Source organism: Lynx rufus, unplaced genomic scaffold (genome assembly GCF_022079265.1).
Source record: "Lynx rufus isolate CCGP_SWC_20201006 ecotype Redwood Valley unplaced genomic scaffold, mLynRuf1.p SCAF_14, whole genome shotgun sequence".
NCBI lineage: Eukaryota > Metazoa > Chordata > Mammalia > Carnivora > Felidae > Lynx > Lynx rufus.
The window spans coordinates 20,076,470-20,096,229 of record NW_025814828.1 but is presented as its reverse complement, the minus strand read 5'-3'; the positions used below and the strand labels follow the sequence as shown (position 1 = coordinate 20,096,229).

General features: G+C 39.6%; 1 protein-coding gene across 3 annotated transcripts in view; it reads right to left on the bottom strand.

The window, feature by feature from the left end:
• Positions 1-19,760, bottom strand: part of ZFX (zinc finger protein X-linked) — a 54,605-nt gene that overhangs the window by 22,038 nt on the left and 12,807 nt on the right. For 2 of the 3 annotated variants that reach the window (XM_047076016.1, XM_047076018.1), the window contains exons 2-3: positions 9,527-9,615; positions 6,076-6,645 (exon numbers count right to left, since the gene is read on the bottom strand). In XM_047076016.1, the coding sequence (XP_046931972.1) occupies positions 6,076-6,645; positions 9,527-9,587 (631 nt within the window). In that variant the 5' untranslated portion in view covers positions 9,588-9,615. Of the gene's footprint in view, positions 1-6,075; positions 6,646-9,526; positions 9,616-15,497; positions 15,878-19,760 lie in introns of those variants that run through there. The other variant, XM_047076017.1, reaches the window with a different exon arrangement.

Sequence of the window (19,760 nt, the reverse complement as noted above, 5' to 3'; positions counted from 1 at the left end):
GACACTGGAACCCTCATACACTGCTGGTGGAAAAAAAAAGTGCAGCCACTTTGGAAAACAGTCTGGCAGTTCCCTAAAAGGTTAAACCTAAGAGTTACCATATGACCCAGGAATTGCACTCATATATATATATACACACACACACACACACACACACACACACACACACACACACCCAAGAGAAATGAAAACATATGTCCACAAAAGTTTGCATGCAAATGTTAATATTACAGATAAAACAGCCGAAAAAGTAGAAACTTACAAATGGACTAAAACTTACACCCAGACAATGGAGTATTCTTCAGTTATAAGAAGGAATGAAGCACTGACACGTGCCACAACATGAACGTTGGAAACATTATGCTAAGTGAAAGAAACCAGTCTCAAAGACGATGCATTATAGGATTCCATTTACATGAAATATCCATAATATGCAAAGCTATCCAGGCAGAAAGGAGATGAGGGGTTGCATAGATTTGGGAGAGACAGGGAGAAAGGGTTGATGGGAATGATAGCTAAAGGGTACGGAGTTTCTCCTTGGGTAACAAAAATTTTTTTAAATTAGATGATGGCTGCACAAGTTAGTGAATACACTAAAAACCAGTGAAGTGCACTTTAAATGGGTGAAACTGTATGACATGTGTTACGTGATGTTATATGTGTTAAAGCTGTTACCAAACAAAGTTTATTTTAACACATATGTTGAATCTAGGATTAGAAAGGAATACCTAGCTCCTGGTCATCTTCTACCTAACTGTTCTAATTAAAAGACATGGGATATGTCAACAAGACCTAAAGAATGACTTCTTGTTGATCACGTTAATATAAGAGGCACCCAGAGAATATTTTGCTTCCTGCAGCTGTTGTAAGGCAGTGCCTGACTCATGATCACCAGATCTTCTCCAACTTTCCCTATTGTACAAACTGATGTTTAACAAAATAGCATCTTGACTATGCAGCTGCAAAGTGAAACTCTGGGAGGCTGAAGACCACTGCAAAGAAATAAGGGATGTCTGGCAGCTGTCTTGGATTAAAGGAGAACTGAAAACCAATTTGGTTAACAAGTCGATGACTCAACATTCCATCTCTCAGAGACCCAGAAAACTCAGTACCACCATATCTAACCTAACCAGAACCAAGTAAGAACCACTAGCTTTCGGGAGGGAAGAAATATTATTAACACCTTAGATATGGCATGGTACCCACAGACTTTCAGCTATAGTCTTTATATATTCAACAAATATTTATTTCATACCTATCTGCGTTGGGCTTAATGGAGAAGATACATAAATGGCCAAGATGCAGTGGATAGTTATTGTACTCAGGAAACAGATCATCAAATTTAAAAGCCATCTTAACATCTAGACTGCAAAGACGAGATAAAGAGGTCATCCTGGCCTCAAAGGCAGCTCTACTGTGACAAAGGACATTTATGTCTATATACGCTATTATGACGATGTAAATAATGAGAATTGCTACTTCATCATCATTTTATTTTTTATTTATTTGTTTTATTTATTTTGAGACAGAGAACGAGCACACAAGCAGGGGAGGGGCAGAGAGACAGAGAGAGAGGGAGAGTGAGAATCCCAAGCAGGCCCCACACTGTCATTGCAGAGCCTGACGCGAGGCTCAATTCCACGAACAATGAGATCATGACTTTAGCCGAAATCAACAGACGCTTAACCGACTGAGCCACCCAGGTGTCCCCATCATCATTTTAAATGAGACCTTCAGAGCCAAGAAATCTGCCAAGATGGAAACTAAAGACTTTATAAAGCTGTTTATTAAGCTCTTAGATCCAATGACTTACTGGAATTTTTGAAGAGTATTTAGTTTCTGGTCATGTTCTTTGACCCATAAAGTGATGAATAAATATCACAGCGATTCATAGATACTACCATCTCTCACCATGTTATGAAAAGCATTAAAGTGGACTGCTAAAAATGGCATCTGTGCATTCTCTATCATGGAGAAAATCAGGCCATAGTTCCTCTATACGCTTACCACAAAGCTCTTGTCAATCGTAAACTTCTGAAATCAATTTAGGTTTTAAGAGAAAATGCAGCACTGGGAGGCAGAAACAAGAGAAATGCTAATTAATTCTAAAGCATCCAATTGGTTTGATTCTGAAGCCAATAGTAAATTACATTTTTAACATGACCACACTTTGAAGGGAAAAGAGACGATGGTGTGGAAGGGAGGAAAAATGAGTCAAGAAGTGCCTGCGTAATAGAGAAGACAAAAGACACAAGCAAAAACAAAAACAAAGACGTCACCATCTCTAAATCCAATTTAAAAGCAATCAAACCATTTCATTATAGTAAAATAAGGAGATTAGGTAACGTGTGTGTGTTCTTTGTATTCTTTGAGCTTGGATGTGACATTCTATTTTAAAAGGAAAACAATAAATTATCACTATGTTCTTAAAATACATATTTATATACATATATAAAATACACAAAAATACACAACAATAGCAGTTTGTGTCCATCCTTAAGAAACCCAGGGCCTAAAAGAAAGAGAACTGTAAGGTTTTTAATGAAAATTTTACAAGTCTGGACTCCGTAATACAATGTAAGAATCTAGTATACTATGTCAATCATTACTAAAGCAACTCCTGTTTTTTTGTTTGGTTTGGTGTTATGACATCCTCGGAGGGATGAACTTCCTAGAAGAGCAATAAAGGCAAGAGACAGTGATAGAATGCAGCTAAAGGTCATACCAACGCTATGCATTTCACTCCTGAGAAAACGAGTTTAAGTGCAAAGAGAAGTCAAGGAGAAAACCAAGAGGGCTTTTCTCCTGAATCTTTCATCTGGTCCTCTTCCCCTCGTCAAGCACGATGAACCCAACTCCTTACTTTCTCCAGCCTTGCCTCCGGGTTGCCTGGTCTTGCAGAAGAAAATCTGGCAGTGATACTTAAAAATGGCATTTTCATCCTAAATGCTGCATCTTACATACAAACTTCAGACTCCCAACCTCAGCGGGCCCCTCAAGGCAGCGAGGCAATCTATCCTTTGAGTTCTTAAGCTTCCCGCCCTGGTCCCTCCCTGTAAGACTAAGGTTTTTCAACTCTTCGTCTCTCTTCTTCAGCTTTCCACCCAACCTCTGCAGGTCCTTCCGTATCAGCAGGTAAATTTGCTACACAAAGAAAATAGCTCCCAACATTCGTTTTTTTTAAACATGCTATTTATTTAAAGGTTTTATTTTTAAGTAATCTCTACACCCAACGTGGGGCTTGAACTCACAACCCGAAGATCAAGAGTAGCAAGCTCCACCAACTGAGCCAGTCAGGTGCTCTGCTCCCAACATTCTAAAGCTTCTTTTACTGCCTCTGCCTCAGAGAAGGGGCCTCACCGAACAGCCCTCCACTGCTGCCCTGGACCTCATTCCCTTCCCCTTCTCTGGAACTGCTCCATCTGGTAGCCCTTCCCTTATCTTGAGTCTCTCTGTCCAACGGTTTGTGTCCTGCACCTGTAAGCCTATAAATATATGCTCAACACACGTTCACCATCCAGCCAAACATCAAAAGCTGTACTCCTGCCTCTTTTGTCCATTCACCGACCAAAATGGCCATTTATAGAAACTGCTTCACCTACTTCACTTCCACCAACTTCTCAATCCATTACAGCTCATCTCTTCCATCTCCACACCACTGGCCCATGCTTTATTGAAACTACTGTAATTAAGATACCAATGAATCTCCTAACTTCTCAATGAAACAGCTCCTCTCTCTCTTCTAAGCGACTGACACTTCCAGGAATTCTTTTCATCTTTAACAGTGTTAAAAACACTCTCTAAAGATTTTCCTCCTCCTTCTCTTCCCAAAACCTCCGGATTTTCATGGCCTCTTCTCTATCTACTTCTTAAATACCCAAAGGATCCATATTCGACACTCTTATTCTACAAGCACTCTCTGAGGAGGGCGCCTGGGTGGCTGAGTCAGTTGGATGTCTGACTCTTGATTTTGGTTCTGGTCATGATCTCGCAGTTTGTGGGATCGAGCCCCACATCGGGCTGTGCACTGACAGTGCAGGGCCTGCTTGGAATTCTCTCTCTCCTCTATCTCTGCCCCTCCCCTGCACATGTGCACACGCACTCTCTCTCAAAATAAACGTTAAAAAAAAAAAAAAAAAAGTACTCTGTGAGGGACCACCACCCATTTCCATATATATCTATATGCCGTTGTCCCAAATATCTTCCTGTAGCCACAAACTCTCTCAAAAGCACCAAGTTCGTATCATCAACTGCCTAGGAGAAACATCCACCAGATTGTCCCCAGCAAGCAACTCAAACTTCTAACAGGTCCTAAATCATGATCTTCCCACCAAATCTCCTCCTGCTTTCAGGTAATAGTATGACCAGGCACCCAATTCCCCAAGGTAGAAACCTTAGGGTCGTCCATGAATTCTCTTCCTCCCTCAGATCCCCACCCCTATTCCGTCACCAAACTTCTCTCGTTTCATTTACTTCCTAAACTCTCTTGAATCCAGTTCCCTCTTTCTGTCCCCATTCCTACGAAGGTACTTAGGATCTTCTTACCTCATAAACGAACCATTTCAACTACTCTCTACCGCTAGTCTCTCCCTCACCATATTCTTATTCTGTATAACTACCAAAATTATCTTGCTGAAATAAATTCAAACTTCAAACAGGCCACCATATTTTTCCCTGTCAGACTGGCAAAAACTAAAACAGAAAATAATACCCTGTGCTGGTCATTTGTTTAGGGAAATGGACATTCTCATAAACTTGGTGGGGGAGTTATTATTAGGCAAAATATTGAGATACTATCACCAGACTTATAAATGTGTATACCCTTTGATCTCACAATTCTATTTCTAGAAATTTGTTCTATCAAATTAACCAGAAAGTATACAAAGATATGTCTCCCTCCCACTCATGCCCTTCTTCACCTGGTAAAACTAGAGCTCATCCACGAGTTCAAAGGTCAGCAATTCCCTCTTGTGTCCACAGCAACTTAGTCACACCTCTGCATCACAGTGCAACCTATCTTTCTCTCCTGTAGTAAACTGTAAGCTAAGAACAATGGTTTTCGGTGTTTCTTTATCACCTATCCATATCTGCACTACTTACAACCACATCTAACACACGGTAAGGGGCCCCAATGCACATGTGTTGAATGAAGGCATTTTCTTCCTCTTTACACAAAGAAGTAGGATTTCTAAAATCTGGAACTTTTAAAAGGTATGTCCTAAAATGCTGGTGGACTCCAATATATGCTTACATTAAATTCCTGTATTATAACAGGTATTCAAGCAAAGCAAACAGTCTTGTGAATTTATATAAGCAAATAGTCTGTGAGTCTTTTTTTGTTTGAAGTTTAGTTCCTAAAGGCATGAGTATCCCCATACTGGGTCAGAACTGTGGTCTGTCCAGCTGAGGATTTTCTCTCTGAAAATGGTACCAAGAAATATGTTGTAAGACATAGCTATCCTTCCCGACGTTAGGTTAAAAATGTACAACTGTGTTCTAAAATACCTGACTTTTCTTCAATAACCTACCATGAGTCCATCATACTTGAAATTATGTTTTGGAATCATTTAATGTTTCGATACTACACCAGAGCTCTCTTCCATGCTATCTGTTATATAAATAGCATTTTACATGTAAGTAGAGTAAGTACATAAGTAGCACTCTACATCCATATACAAGAATGTAAGGAGTTTGGTTACGCATGTTTTTCCAAGTTGAACTCCTTTTAAAAAGTTTCAAGAGGATTCCTAACCCTAATAAAGGCTTCTAACAGCCTAATCCCATCCTTCATGATTTCAGAAAGTTCAGTTCTACTCCTTTCCGTCCTTGTCTTTCTAGACTGAAGAAATCTCATCTTTCTATTGTGTCCTTACAGAGAAACGACTCTTTACTCTGCACTATTTCACTTCTCTTCATTTTGAGTTATGTTACAGGATCTAAACTGAAACAACAATGTAGTTAGGTCTATGAGATTTACTTCAATTTTATAGAAGTCAAGAGAATTTCACCCCTGATGTAAATTAGGAAAGACAGCCTTCAAAATACCTTTGACAATCACTGTACCCCAAGACTTACAGGAAATCATAAGGTAGTCCTCACAGTTGCTTTTGTCATCATCTTGCTGGTCCACAGGGATCCCATTGGCATCTATGACTGCTTCAGAGCCACAATCTGCTACCAGTACTTCTTCTGAAACGACATCCGTTGTCAGAGGATCGGTGACAATTTCTGCTTCTACTACATTGTCATGAACGACATGTTCAACATGTCCAACATCAGACACATGTATGGATTCACTCGTCAAGACATGTTCTGGCATAGACATTGAGGCTGAAGTAATGTCGGAAGCCAAAACATCATCTGGGACCGTGCAATGTGCTAAAGAAACTTCTTCGGTTACATCTGAGTCCAGCACTTGCTCTGGAATGATGACCGTTTCAGATACATCTGCTTCTTCCATGATATCGGGGCAGTGAACATCTTCTATAACAACATCCTCAATAACATCTTGGATAACAACAGAGTCTGGGTCATCAGGAACAAAGTTATGCACAGTTATGTCTGAATCCACAACATCTGAAACAAAAACAGTCTCTTGTACTTCCACAACAATTTGATCACCATCCATGTGTGTAGCATCAGCTCCTTAAAAAAAAAAAAAATTAAAACCACAAATTTCAGGTAGGTGTGCAAGTCTACCTCAAATAATGTAAATGTTATTCGATTTCTAGCAGTAAAACAGACTAGTTCCACAGTTTTCTCAAACATTAATGTAGATTAAAGAAGAGGGAATCTATTTTTGAATCATATCAGAACAGAAATTTTTAATACATGAACTTTTATTCTCACCCCAAATCAAGTTAAGATAAGGAAATACAGAAAAACTAAGCAACCGAGCCAATCACACACAAAAAAATTCATGAAAGTCAAATTCTAGGCTCACTAAAGTTAAGCTCATATACACAGGTACTTAAGGGAAGATTATAAAACCAAGTGATGGAACTTCTGGTGGCAAATACACCATTTTCCTTGATTATATGAGTTTTTCATTTCTTTTTCCTTCTTGCTCTCTTTCTCCTCAATATTTTTTCTTCTTTCCATCTCTCACAAGTATTTTTTAATCCACTTTTTCCCCTTTCTCCCCCTCTGTTCTGGAGTAATATCTCACCAATAACCTCTATTTATGACTATGGAAATTTAGAAATTATCCTCTGAATCTAGGATATAAAAGGATTGGGGCATAAATGAAAAAGACGGCTAAAAGGCCACAGTTAAGAAGAAAAGACAACTGGTTAAGGAATCTCTGTGGACAGATGAAATGCACACAAGCGCAGGTGCTCTGGAGTGATGGAGGCCAAGGTCGACTGGAGTGGTGCCTGCCCCCACTTCACCAGGGTATTCCAGCTCTATCCAGCCTCCTCCTGTCCCCCCCGCCCCATACCCTAACTCCCCAGGCAGCTCCTCAGAATATAAGAAACCTTACTCTGCAGTTAAGGAATGAAGGTAGAAGGTTGAATCAATTGAAGCCCAGTGAGGTTAAATGACTTCACCAAGATCACACCGTTTGCACAGATTATGGTGCTCAATAAATATTACTCTGAATGAATGCCACAAATGGGAATCGAAAACAGATATCCTTGCCAGAAACTAACATAAGATAAAAGAAAACAAATCCAGTATCTTGGATCCTAGTGTAGGGAAAAGCAAAGTTTTATCAAAGTCTTACCTAAAACACCATTCTGTCGACTAGTGCTTCTGGATGGGACTCAGACCAGGCTGAGTCCAAGCAGCTGTCTAACTCAATGACTGTGTGTCACTGGCCAGGCCCTCAAAGACACATGGCTTTGTTCAACCAACACAAATGACCGGCCAGGGCCAAAAATACCATTAAAAATGTAAGAAATCTTAAAGCCAGTTAATATCCATTTTAATCACATCTAAAAATAATAAAACAAATATGTCTGCTTTAATTTCTATAGCACTTCTACAAAATGTTCCATACTCATTTGTTTCCCATATTTTCAATATTAGCACCAGCAACAGATCACTGTAACCTCCATTTTGCAGACATGAGGATGAAAGCATTTAGTGGCAAGAAGACTGGTTACAAAATCTAAATCAGAGAACAGAGTTTGGACACTGATTTGTTTTGTGACCTTGGGCAAGTCATTTAACCTCTGACTTTTGGTTTCCTCATCAATAAAATGAGGACAGTAGTATCTGGCATGCATACCTCACAGGACTGTTGTGATGATCAAATGGGAATGTATGGGAAGTGTTCTGAAAAACTGTAATGAGAGGTTTCATTATTATTAGGACATGAAAACGGAGGCCCTGACTGATTAAGTGACTTGCTCAAAGGTAAACAAACACCCTAAGTGTTACCAACCAGGGCTAAAATGGAACAGCCCTTCAATCCACCACTTAGCCCATGACCCAGGCTTGTCTGTGGCAAGATTAAGCCAGTAGAGAGTGTACATTTTTCTCCAAAGAGCCTAGTCTCTCTTTAAAGCACATTAATTATACTTCATGTTCTAATGAAGAATTATACCTCTGCATTGATCATTATCAAAGTGAAGTTACCAAATGTGAACTCAAAGACTATCCCAGGTTGTTAAGAGAAATACATATACCCCTGCTGGATTTAGAGACTTAAGAAAAGTTAAAGATTTAAAATCATTAATATTTAATTTCCTGATAAAGTTAATCACTATTTCTTTAACATACTGCAATACGATCAAGTCCAACGGAAAACCGGTCAACGTTTTATTTATAAGGGTAGCTAGCTAGTGTGATATAAAACCATTTTACATTGTAAAACCTAGCAAAATCACTTTACAATGTTACATAGTTGGAATCATGGGTAATCTGAAACTGTGAATACATTTTTTTATAGTATTAGAACTTCATGAATTTATTATTCCTTACAGTTTGGAGCGTGAGGTAAGACTGTCTTCCTGAAGCAAAGGGCTCCTTTTGTCCCCTTTTGAGAGACAGGGTTGTAAAAGTAGGAAAGGGTCACAATGCGCAGGGCCTAAGGTTTATACGTTACCTGCTGGGTCATGAACGGAAAATGGAGAAATGACACAATCCACATGTTATCTTATGATGAGTGTTTTAACTGGTGGGCTAGACAAAAGAGACTAAGGGTAAGGAAAATAAAAGTTACCGCAAACTAAGAATGAGATGACGGAGCCTGTCCATGTGGCAGAAAGTAGAAGGAAGAGATGTAAGCAAGGGAGAAATAATAGGACTCAGTGCTGGAAATGGGCAAGAGATTAACTGAAGAGGACACTGACGTTTTGAGACCGCTGCTGTCAAAGACAAGAATAGGAGTGTTGGTTATGAGGGAACCAGGTTTTTAACGAGGGACATAAGAATGTGCTCCCCTTAACCAACGGAGGCCAAAAAGATACAGGACAAAAAGATACGTAAGTGTGAATATCAACGTAAGAGTCTAGCAATCCGTCCACTTGACAGCCAACTCTGAATGTGGTAGTTGGAAGCGGAACAACCCGAGTTATACCTGTTGCATCAAAAAACGAGTTTGGCTCTTGTGGTTGTAATTCAAGTCCATCTTCATCCATGGCCTTTGATTCTCATCAGTCACAGCTCCTAAAGCAGAAAAAAAGGAAACCAAGCATGACTTTTTTTGTATCATGTATTAAAAATTTCACTGTGATTTATTTCTGAAGCACTCGAAATTATGTGAGAGATGAACATCTATCAAAAATGTCTCTCTCTAAAACAAAAGGGAACTAACTTAACTGCTGTCCAGTGACATATGGGCATCTGTAGGACAAGGCAAGGCAGATGAACAAGTCGGCCGCGCCTAGTTTTTTTAACTGAGATACTCCTTACATACATCAAGTATATAAACCCTGATGAATTCTTACACATGCATAAACCTGTATAATCACTACACAACCCAGACCAAGATCTGGAACATTTCCAGTACCCCAACACTCTCGTCTCCTCTCAGTCCATATATACACCCCATATTCCCACAAGGGTAAAGAGGTTTATTAAAGTTCAACCAAAACACACTCTACAGCTTACTGAGGGGAAATTTCTGCACGATTTTCATACTGCTTCTCTATATTTAATGTAGTCTATCTTTCAACCAGTACATTAAACCACCGTAAATATCCAAAACGTGTAACTGTAGTAATAAACAGCCTTTGGGAATTCTGCCTAACTTACATTGACCTCTTTTTTTTAAGTTTATTTATTGACTTTGCGAGACACAGAGAGAGAGAGACAGCATGAGTGGAGGGAGGGAAAGAGAAAGAGGGAGAGAAAGAATCCCAAGCAGCTCCACACTATTAGCGCAGAGCCCCACTTGGGGCTTGATCTCACGAACCTCGAGATCATGACCTAAGCAGAAATCAGGACTCGGTGGCTTAACCAACTGAGCCACCCAGGCGCCCCCTACATTGACCTCCCTTAACTGACCGTCCAAACTAGGTAAGTAAATTTCCACAGTGTATTTATACTCTCCTGGCCAGAGTTGACTGGCACTAGCTACAAAATGGTAAAAATAAGTTCATCTTTGAGCACCATAAAATCAAAGTCCTATCCCTGAGAATCTGAAACCATGAGCAAGGGTCAATCAGTCTTCTCCCCACTGCCATCACCCACCCTTGCTGTAACACAGGAGCTTGAGAAAGGCCATTTCCAACTACTGCTTAGACTAGTGAGATCACATTTACAAATAAAAAATAAATAGAATCCAGCGAATGCCCTGAGAAACAAAGTAGAAGGACCAGGGAGGGGAAGTTTACCAAAAGCTTTTTAGCTCCTGGTTCTAGACTTTTCTGAAGTACAGCTACAGGACCTTAAAAACTTAACCAATTAAAGAATACGCTCTCTAGCACTAATCGCTAATCAGGGATTGTGGTTTACTCATGTTCTAAGTATTACAGAAACCTCCTCCCCCACTGATTTCCTTATCTCTCTACTTTCTCTTTCTAATCTGCCTAAATGGTACTATTAGCCATCTTTCTTTTACCTTTATCATTTTTCACTGATGATGTAAGTGGTGAAAACTTCTTACTAAAATTTCAAATAACAGAAACAAGAGCCCTTTTTCTTTATTTTATTTAAGTGTATTTATTTTAGTAATCTCTACACCCAACGTGGGGCTCAAACTCATGACCCCAAGATCAAGAGTCGCATGCTCTTCCAATGGAGCCAGCCAGATGCTCCAAGAGTCATTTTTCTAAAGCATCAGCTAGATGACGTCATTCCTTGGTTCAAAAATGTTTAATGGCTCCCTGCTGCTTCCAAATAAAGTTCACACTCTTGCCATCTTCTAAATTCCATACCTAAACAATCTTTCCCTCATTCTGTCCCCTACCTTCCCTTCAAGTACCTCGCATGCATGCGCGCGCGCGCACACACACACACACACACACACACTTCAGCCAAACAAAAATGTCCAATGTCCTCATAAGACCCCAACTCTACACTGAGCTCAGGGTTTCTTCTACCTAGAACACCTTTCCCCCAAATCCTTTCCCCCACAAAAAAAGAAAAAGCTGAGGGGCACCTGGATGGGTTAAGCGTCCAGCTTCAGCTCAGGTCATGATCACATGGGTGGTGGGTTTGGGCCCCGCATCTGGCTCCACGCTGACAGCTCAGAGCCTGGAGCCTGCCATGGATTCTGGGTCTGCCCCTCTCTCTGCCCCTCCCTCACTCGCACTCAGTCTTTCTCTGCCTCTTGAAAATAAACATTAAAAAAAGGTTTTTTTTTTTTTAAAAGAAAAAGCTGAAAATAATCTTTCCCTCCTCTGAATTTCTCCGGCACTTTTACCATTTTTCTCTGATTTTACCTGTTTGCCATAAATAACTATTTACTTATATAGATCTTATTTTCAGACGCTAAACTTACATATAAATATTTCTTATTTATATACCCATTAGAAACTCAAATAACATTAATGTAATAAATTAATTTTCAACATATCAACTCTGAGAACCTTTCTATTCATTTTCAAGGAAGGACATGTTTCATGTTATTTATTCAAAATGCTTCAAATTAAAAAGAACAACAGGGGCGCCTAGGTGGCTCAGTTGGTCAAGCATCCGACTTCGGCTCAGGTCACGATCTCACAGTTCGTGGGTTCGGGCCCTGTGTCCGGCTCTGTGCTGATAGCTCAGAGCCCGGAGCCTGCTTCAGATTCTGTGTCCCCCTCTCTCTCTACTCCTCCCCTGCCCGGTCTCTCTCTCAAAAATAAGCAAACATTAAAAACAAATTTCTTGAAAACAACAAAACAATTTTCAACTCTGAAAAATGGAAACTTGTACATGCTTTGAAAAAGTTGTCAACTGCTCTCTCCCCATTAAAATCACCCCGGCCATAATGCTTTCTCTTCTTCCCAATTTAATAATGTAATTACAAAATGATAAACTGTAAATTAATCTTCTAAACATAACGCTATACTACTACTCGAAATTAATCCAATTAAGAGGGCAATAAACAGCATTTGTTAAGGTATTAAGGGCCCTCCTACCAATTTCCCTACATAAACCCAACCCCATCAGCTCTAAGGATTCTCAAGCTGCACACGAACTCCTGTGCTGGGTATTCATCCTCCTGGGCTTTTCTCTCAGAGTCTGACAGATAATCAGTCCCCCAGGTTCTGAAGTTCTCTCCTTCCTCAGTGTTCTTTCCACCTTCCCGGCCACCGGCTACTCTGCCTGCTGGCTCCTCACCGCAGCCTGGCCCAGCCCTCTGCCTTCCACTTTTATGCCACCGTCTCAACTACCATTTACACAGAGGTGAGTCCTCAAGTCCACATACTAAGGGCAGCACCTAACACTCCCACCAGACCCTCTGCGGACTATTTTCACCAGGATAGGACCCTGCTTTCTCCTGACATGACCGCTATGGCCTTTTCCTTCCTCCCTGCTTAAATTCAGTCAGGTTGTCAGACCTTCATTTCTTCTCCACAACCTCTCAGGAATCTGTGCCTTTTTATTCCCACTGTCACCACTCACTCTCAGCTTCCTATTTCCCGATCCCCCCCCCCCAGGGGATGAAAGCCCTGCTTTGTATCAGGGCACTCCCTTACTCAGAAAGCTTCGCACTTCCCCCATATGAAAGGTACTCTAAAATACTAACCCTAGCTACCACAACAGACTTATGCGCTATTTATTCCCATCATTTTATATTATATCCGTTTCTCTTTAAGTTTACTTATGTTGAGAGAGAGAGAGAGAGAGAGCCCGCACCCTCCCCCCACCAAAAGAGCTGTGGAGGGGCAGAAGGAGGAAGAGAGAATCTCAAACAAGCTCCACACGCTGTCAGAAGGGAGCCTGATGTGGTTCTCGAACCCACAAACCCGAGCTGAAGTCAAGAGCCGGACGATCAACCGACTGAACCACCCAGGCGCCCCTCCATTTATTTTCTAACAGATACTCTGGCCCAAATGGAGGGTAATCCACTCACCTTATTTTGACTTAGGTGAGCAGTAATTGTTAAAACAGTTTTGACTGCTTCATTTTCCTTCTATTTTGTCATTACAAAAACTCCAATGAGGAAAAAACGTGTTTTTACTTCTAAGCAGAGATGACTGTCCTTCAACTGTGTAACCCCTATGTGGTTAGAAGTAATTCTCTCTGACAACCAGAATGAAACCAATGTTCTTAGAACAGAACCTATTCACAAGAGTTCTCAGGACTGTGATAAAGTCTGAGAGTAGGGAACAGGCACAAATAATGTAACTGAAATTGTTCCTACCTTTGCTGCAAGAACCAAGCCCAGAGATCACTTGAATTTGGAGAATTCAAACCAGAATAGTTCACAGAACCAAGACTAACAATTTGGAGACATACTAACATTTTGTCTGATTATCAAATGTCCTCAAAATACTTCTGGGACCCCACTCTACCTCAAGCTCAGTAAAATATTCCCTTCCCAGTTGCAGAAGTTATGATCCTAAACATGGTGTGGAAGAATTCACAATAGAAAAACATACAGTTTTAAGGGAAATCATGGGTTGAGAGAAACTCAGGAAATTCACAAAAACTTTCTTTCATTCCTTAAAATAAAACAATAAAAATACCATACCAAGTTAATAGGTATAGCAAGGGTATTTATCGATCTTAAATTAGCGATAATGAATATAGGACATTTCCCTTGTGGATCTCTTGATGCCTAGACACTTTGATGATCTCCCTCGTGGGCAAGTTAAAAGGGTGCTTACATATAACTTCGCTTTTTGCAGCTAATACGCATACAGTAATTACTTTTCTGCTTTCGGCCTCCCAGAAACTCACTGCCTTTTAATTTTATGACTCAACTCTAGTCCCTCTCCCTAAGTCAAACTCAGAGAACCAGCTGTACTTACATATTGTAGATGAAATTACTCAAGCTGCAGGAAAGGCAAAAACCTGATCTGTCTCTAAAAGAATTATTATTATTATTATTATTATTATTATTATTTAAGTAAACTCTACCCACAACGTGGGGCTCGAACTCCTGACCCTGAGTTCAAAAGTCACATGCTCTATCAACTGAACCAGCCAGGTACCCCTAACAGAATTTTTCTTAGAGTGGAAGTGGAACTGGTGAAAATTTACATTTAAATCTTCTCTCTTAAGTTACAGTTCTTTCCAATTTTTCCCCCATGTTGTTTGATGTTGGCCATTTCTTCAGATACCTAATTTTCTTCTCTCTCTTTTTTTTTTTTAATATTTATTGATTTTGACAGAGTTCGTTCATGTGAGTGGGGGAAGGGCAGAGGGACAAAGAATCCCAAGCCGGCTCCTGTCAGTTCAGAGCCCGACACAGGGCTCGATCTTTCGAACTGAACTCTAAGATCATGACCTGAGCTAAAATCAAGAGATGGACACTTAACCAACTGAGCCACCCACGTGTCCCCGGATACCTAATTTTCACGTGTGGAATTCTATTTCACTTCTCTTACCAACTCAACCTTTAAATTTGTCTCTACACTAGCCACTCGTAAATTCATCAAGTCCTCTATTTTCACTGCTACCTCTCTAACAAGCTCTGGTGTCTTATATCCAGAACCCAACAGGCCCTTCCAATCAAAAGACTTGAACCCTTCTAAGGTGCGTCTGGCTGGCTCAGTCATAAGAGCATGCAAGTCTTGATCTCAGGGTTGTGAAGTCAAGCCCCATGTTGGGCATAAAGATTACTTGGGGGGGGGGGGGAAGGCTTGAGTTTTTCTTGAACTCAAGGAATTTTCTTCTGTTGTTTCTATACTTTCTTCCATTTTCTCTGTTCATTCATATTAGAATTTCTACTGTAGGATGCAAGGACTCCTAAAACTAGCCTCCATGTTACCTTAATTTTCCTCTCATATATTCTTTGTACTACATTCTCAGAACCCCTCAACTCTTTCTTCTAAGCTAACTACCTTGATTTTCACTCTATCTACTGAATTTTATCTAAAAGGTCATATTTTAATATCAAAATAAACTTTTTCACAGCAATCTTTTCTCTTTTAGTGGATACAGTATCTTACCAAATGTCTCTGAAGATTTAAAGTTAATTCTGTATTCTATATTAAACTGTCTCCTCTGCTGTCTCATTATTCAGTCAGCTGGATTTGGTGCCTCTCTTTCAGGCTGCTGATTTTCCTCAAAAGCATGATTCTTCTAGGTTGTCCATTCATATCTGTAGATGAAGATCTAAATCAGAGTTACATTCTGATAGCTAGGTTATATTTACCCAGCTCAAGTGAGAATCTTCGCTTGCAATGAACCTAAATTATGACCACATTTAGAGGTCTAGAGTCTAGAAGAATGAGTCCAAGGAAGACAAAGGAGTCATGCAACCAGCCAGGCTTTTTTTTAACGGTGGGCAAGTATCCCATCTTCCTGGTACTGGAGGTCCGCCATCCCTCAGGATAGCCACAAGCTACCTAAAGCACTGTTCCTTTTTCCCCACAGGACCTACTTTGGAATTTCCTATGGACGAATTTGCAAATCAGAAAGTTGAATTTCTGGCATTCTCTCAGGAGGAAACCCACACTAGAAGACACCTATACTAATAGGTAAATGACTTAGCTTTTCATACCTTTAATTATCTGGCTGTGCCCAAGGCTTGCTCCTCCTAGGACATGCCTGCTTTTGACACTGGGGGTAATGCAGAATATAATTTTTGGATGGTCCTTCCAGCCTTCTGAACAAGGCCACTAAGCTCTCTAGGGTTTTGCCATGAATTGATTCCCAAGTGCTTTATTCAACCAGAAATTTATCATATTTTGGTTTGCAAGTAACATACCTATCAGGTTCTTTTGTTTCCCTGAATTTATTTTTCTATTTCTTCCTCAATGTGATTTTGAAAGGGCAAAAAAAGTAAATTGTATGTTCTCTACTCTATCTTGAATTTAAAGTCATTATGATTTGTATCAAATAAAACAGCATGCAAATACATAAAAACAAAAAACTATGAGACAGAAAACAAAAATCAATAGTAGGGACAAATTACAACTCTTATCAACCCCTGACAGATCAAATACTCAAAAACTAAGGAAAGAGATGTATATAATTAACAATATTAATGTAATAGCTTCATTTCACATTCCATTCCTGAAGAGGAGAATACTTTGTTTTCAAACAACCTTGCCCACCCTCTATGACAAGAAGAGGAGAAAATGCATGCTGTTGTAAATTGCAGAGCCCAGGCCTTCCGTGTCCTGTCCTACTTGGAACTTTTGTACACTTGCTCAAAATTTCAATGCCAAGGTTTTGTTTCAGATTAGTTGTTTCCATAGAATCATTTTGAGCCAATAAATTTCACAGTTTTGTTTAAAGTCTAAGAGTTTGAACTTTCAACATCTATTAAAATTTGATCCTAAAATGACAAGCCTTCTTACCGCCTTATTTTTCCAAAGCCCTTATTCGTGCTCAGACTAAGAGTTGCCAAAGTACTTTCTGAACCTAGTTGCATTGATGTGCTGTCCACACTAAGCACTAGTTTTTAAATGCCTTTGCCTGTAAGACTGTAGCTTGACGTGAGGAAATGCATATACCTTCTAACTAGTTTTCCGTATGTAAAGCGGTACAGTCTCCTTAAATAAACACTGCCATTTAACACATTCAATAATTCATCAACCCATGCTCATTACACAACAATCTACTGTATGGGGTGGAAGGGGATGGGCAAAATAGGGGAAGGGAAGTAAAAGGTACAAGCTTTCAGTTATAAAATAAGTTAAGACATGAGGGGTACAATGTCCAGCATAGGGAATTCAGTCAAAAATATTAAATAACTTTGTATAGTGACAGATGGTAGGTAGATTTATCTTGGTGATTACTTCAGAAGGTATATACAAGTCGAGTCACTGTATTTTAATACACTGAATATATACAACATATACTGAATACACTGCAATATATGTAACATAGTAAAACTAATATAACACTGTCAATTATACTTCAATTTAAAAATAACATATAAAAACCCTTTTCTTTGGATCACTCTTCTTGATTTTGTCATGAAAAGCATTTTTAAAAGAGTTTATTAACCTTTGCTGAGATTTTGAACAGGAATTCAATTCACATATTTCCTCGAATGAAGTATTCTGCCTTCAGGTGCAGGTGTACTGGAGTCGAATGTGTCAAACACTTGATGTGATCAAAGGATAAGACAGTTTTCTGACATGATATGAAGTGGAAATTAATTTAAACTATACTGTACATGGAACAGTTAAACTAAATAAAACGGTGGGGGGGACTTTTTTTAAAGGTTAATTTCTGCCAAATGCAGTACATGAAGAAAGGCTTGTATTATCAGAAACTGTTTCCTCCACTTTTCCTTTTTCTTGCACCTGACATTTCCCCCCAAACTGGGCATTTAATACCCCTTTGAACTAACTGATCATTCCCAAAGTTGTTAACTGAGTAAGTGCTTTTCTTACCAAACTCCTTCTTAATAAGTAATGTCTCCTTATATTAGAAAATTTTTCTGATAATGCATTAGAATTTGGGTTTTTTTGGATTAAAGCAGTCTTACTTTCATTTTACTTCATTCAAGCTAACAAGGGCTTTTCTTAGTTTTCTATTAACTAGTTGTATAAATCATGTATCACCACTTCATAGTTTTATTATTTTTTGAGAGAGGGTGAGCACGCACGTGCGCAAGCCAGGGACAGGCAGAGAGAGAGAGAGAGAGAGAGAGAGAGAGAGAGAGAGAGAAGGAAAGAAAGAAAGAAAGAAAGAGAAAGAAAGAAAAGAAAAAAAAAGAAAGGAAAAGAAAGAGAGAAGGGGGGGGAGGGAGGATCCCAAGCAGGTTCTGCACTGTCAGCACACAGCCCGATGTGGGGCTCAAATTCAAACTCACCAACTGTGAGATCAAGACCTAGGCCGAAACCAAGAGTCAGAAGTTTAACCAACTAAGCCACCCAGGTGCCCCTACAGCTTCATAGTTTTTAAGCTATTTTTAATAAACTATGAAACTCTTTAAAATTACAGCAACTTGACTAATATGGACTCTACTCTTTCCCTCACCTGAATGATCACATGCTTGTTAATTGCTTTTCCTAAATACATTACCTGGGGTCTGTGAGGTTCTGTAAACTCAGCAATGATACTAACAAATGTTCACAGTACATGTTAAACACTGGCAAGAATATAACACCAAGCTTTTCAACAACTATAACAAAAAAAATTTTTTAATTGACAGTCGCAGAATCAGGGAATACTGATCTTTTGTCAATGCAATCAATAGTATGTTTTGCACCCATAACATACTAAATCCTTTAATAATTAAAAAAAGAGAGAGGGAGAGAGATCAGGCTAGACACCACAGGCACTGGTTTGCAATACACCTACTTTTTTCTCATTTATTTTTTTTTACAAACCCCTGTGTTGCAGGAACACCCGCTTCTTATATGACTAAGAATGACATGCTCCACTGAGTATCAGCTCCAGGTTAAGTATCGGCAACATTAATTCCATGATCATTCTCTGGAACAAAGTTAAGGAGCCAGCTAATTTATACTCCCCACCCAAAGGAACCCAAACCTGGCTCTTTCCAGGAGTATAGTAAAATACTACTAAATAATTATCTAAAGCAGGGAGTGGGGACTGAAAGCACAAACATATATCATTTGAAATGATAAAGAAAAAAAAAAACACAAAGAAAATGAAAATTTTCTAAGAAAATCTTCTATAATTCCATGCTACCATATTGAGGGGAAATATGTTATCGTTAATAAAGGAAAACCCAATCGCCATGAAATTAAGGAGAAAAAAACTTTAATTTTTTTTTAACATTTATTTTTGAGAGACAGAGAGAGACAGAGAACGAGCAGGGAAGGGGCAGAGAGAGGGAGACACAGAAGATGAAGCAGGCTCCAGCCTCCGAGCTGTCAACACAGAGGCAATGTGGGGCTTGAACCCACGAACCGTGAGATCGTGACCTGAGCTGAAGTCAGACGTTTAACTGACTGAGCCACCCAAGTGCCCCTAGGAAAAAAAAAATTTTTAATTTTTTTTTTTAAGTTTATTTATTTATTTTGACAGAGAAAGAGCACAAGCAGGGGAGGGCCAGAGAGAAGGAGAGATAGGATCCCAAGCAGGCTCTGCACCATCAGCACAGACCCCAACGTGGGGCTCAAACCCACGAACTGTGAAATCATGACCTGGGCCGAGATCAAAAGTCGGACGCTTAACCGACTGAGCCACCCAGGCACCATCTCCCCCAAAGAATTTTTTAATAAAGGAGAGTTGTCTCTTACCCTTTCAAAAAGCTCTAGGTTTTCTCCAAAGCTATCTGAGCT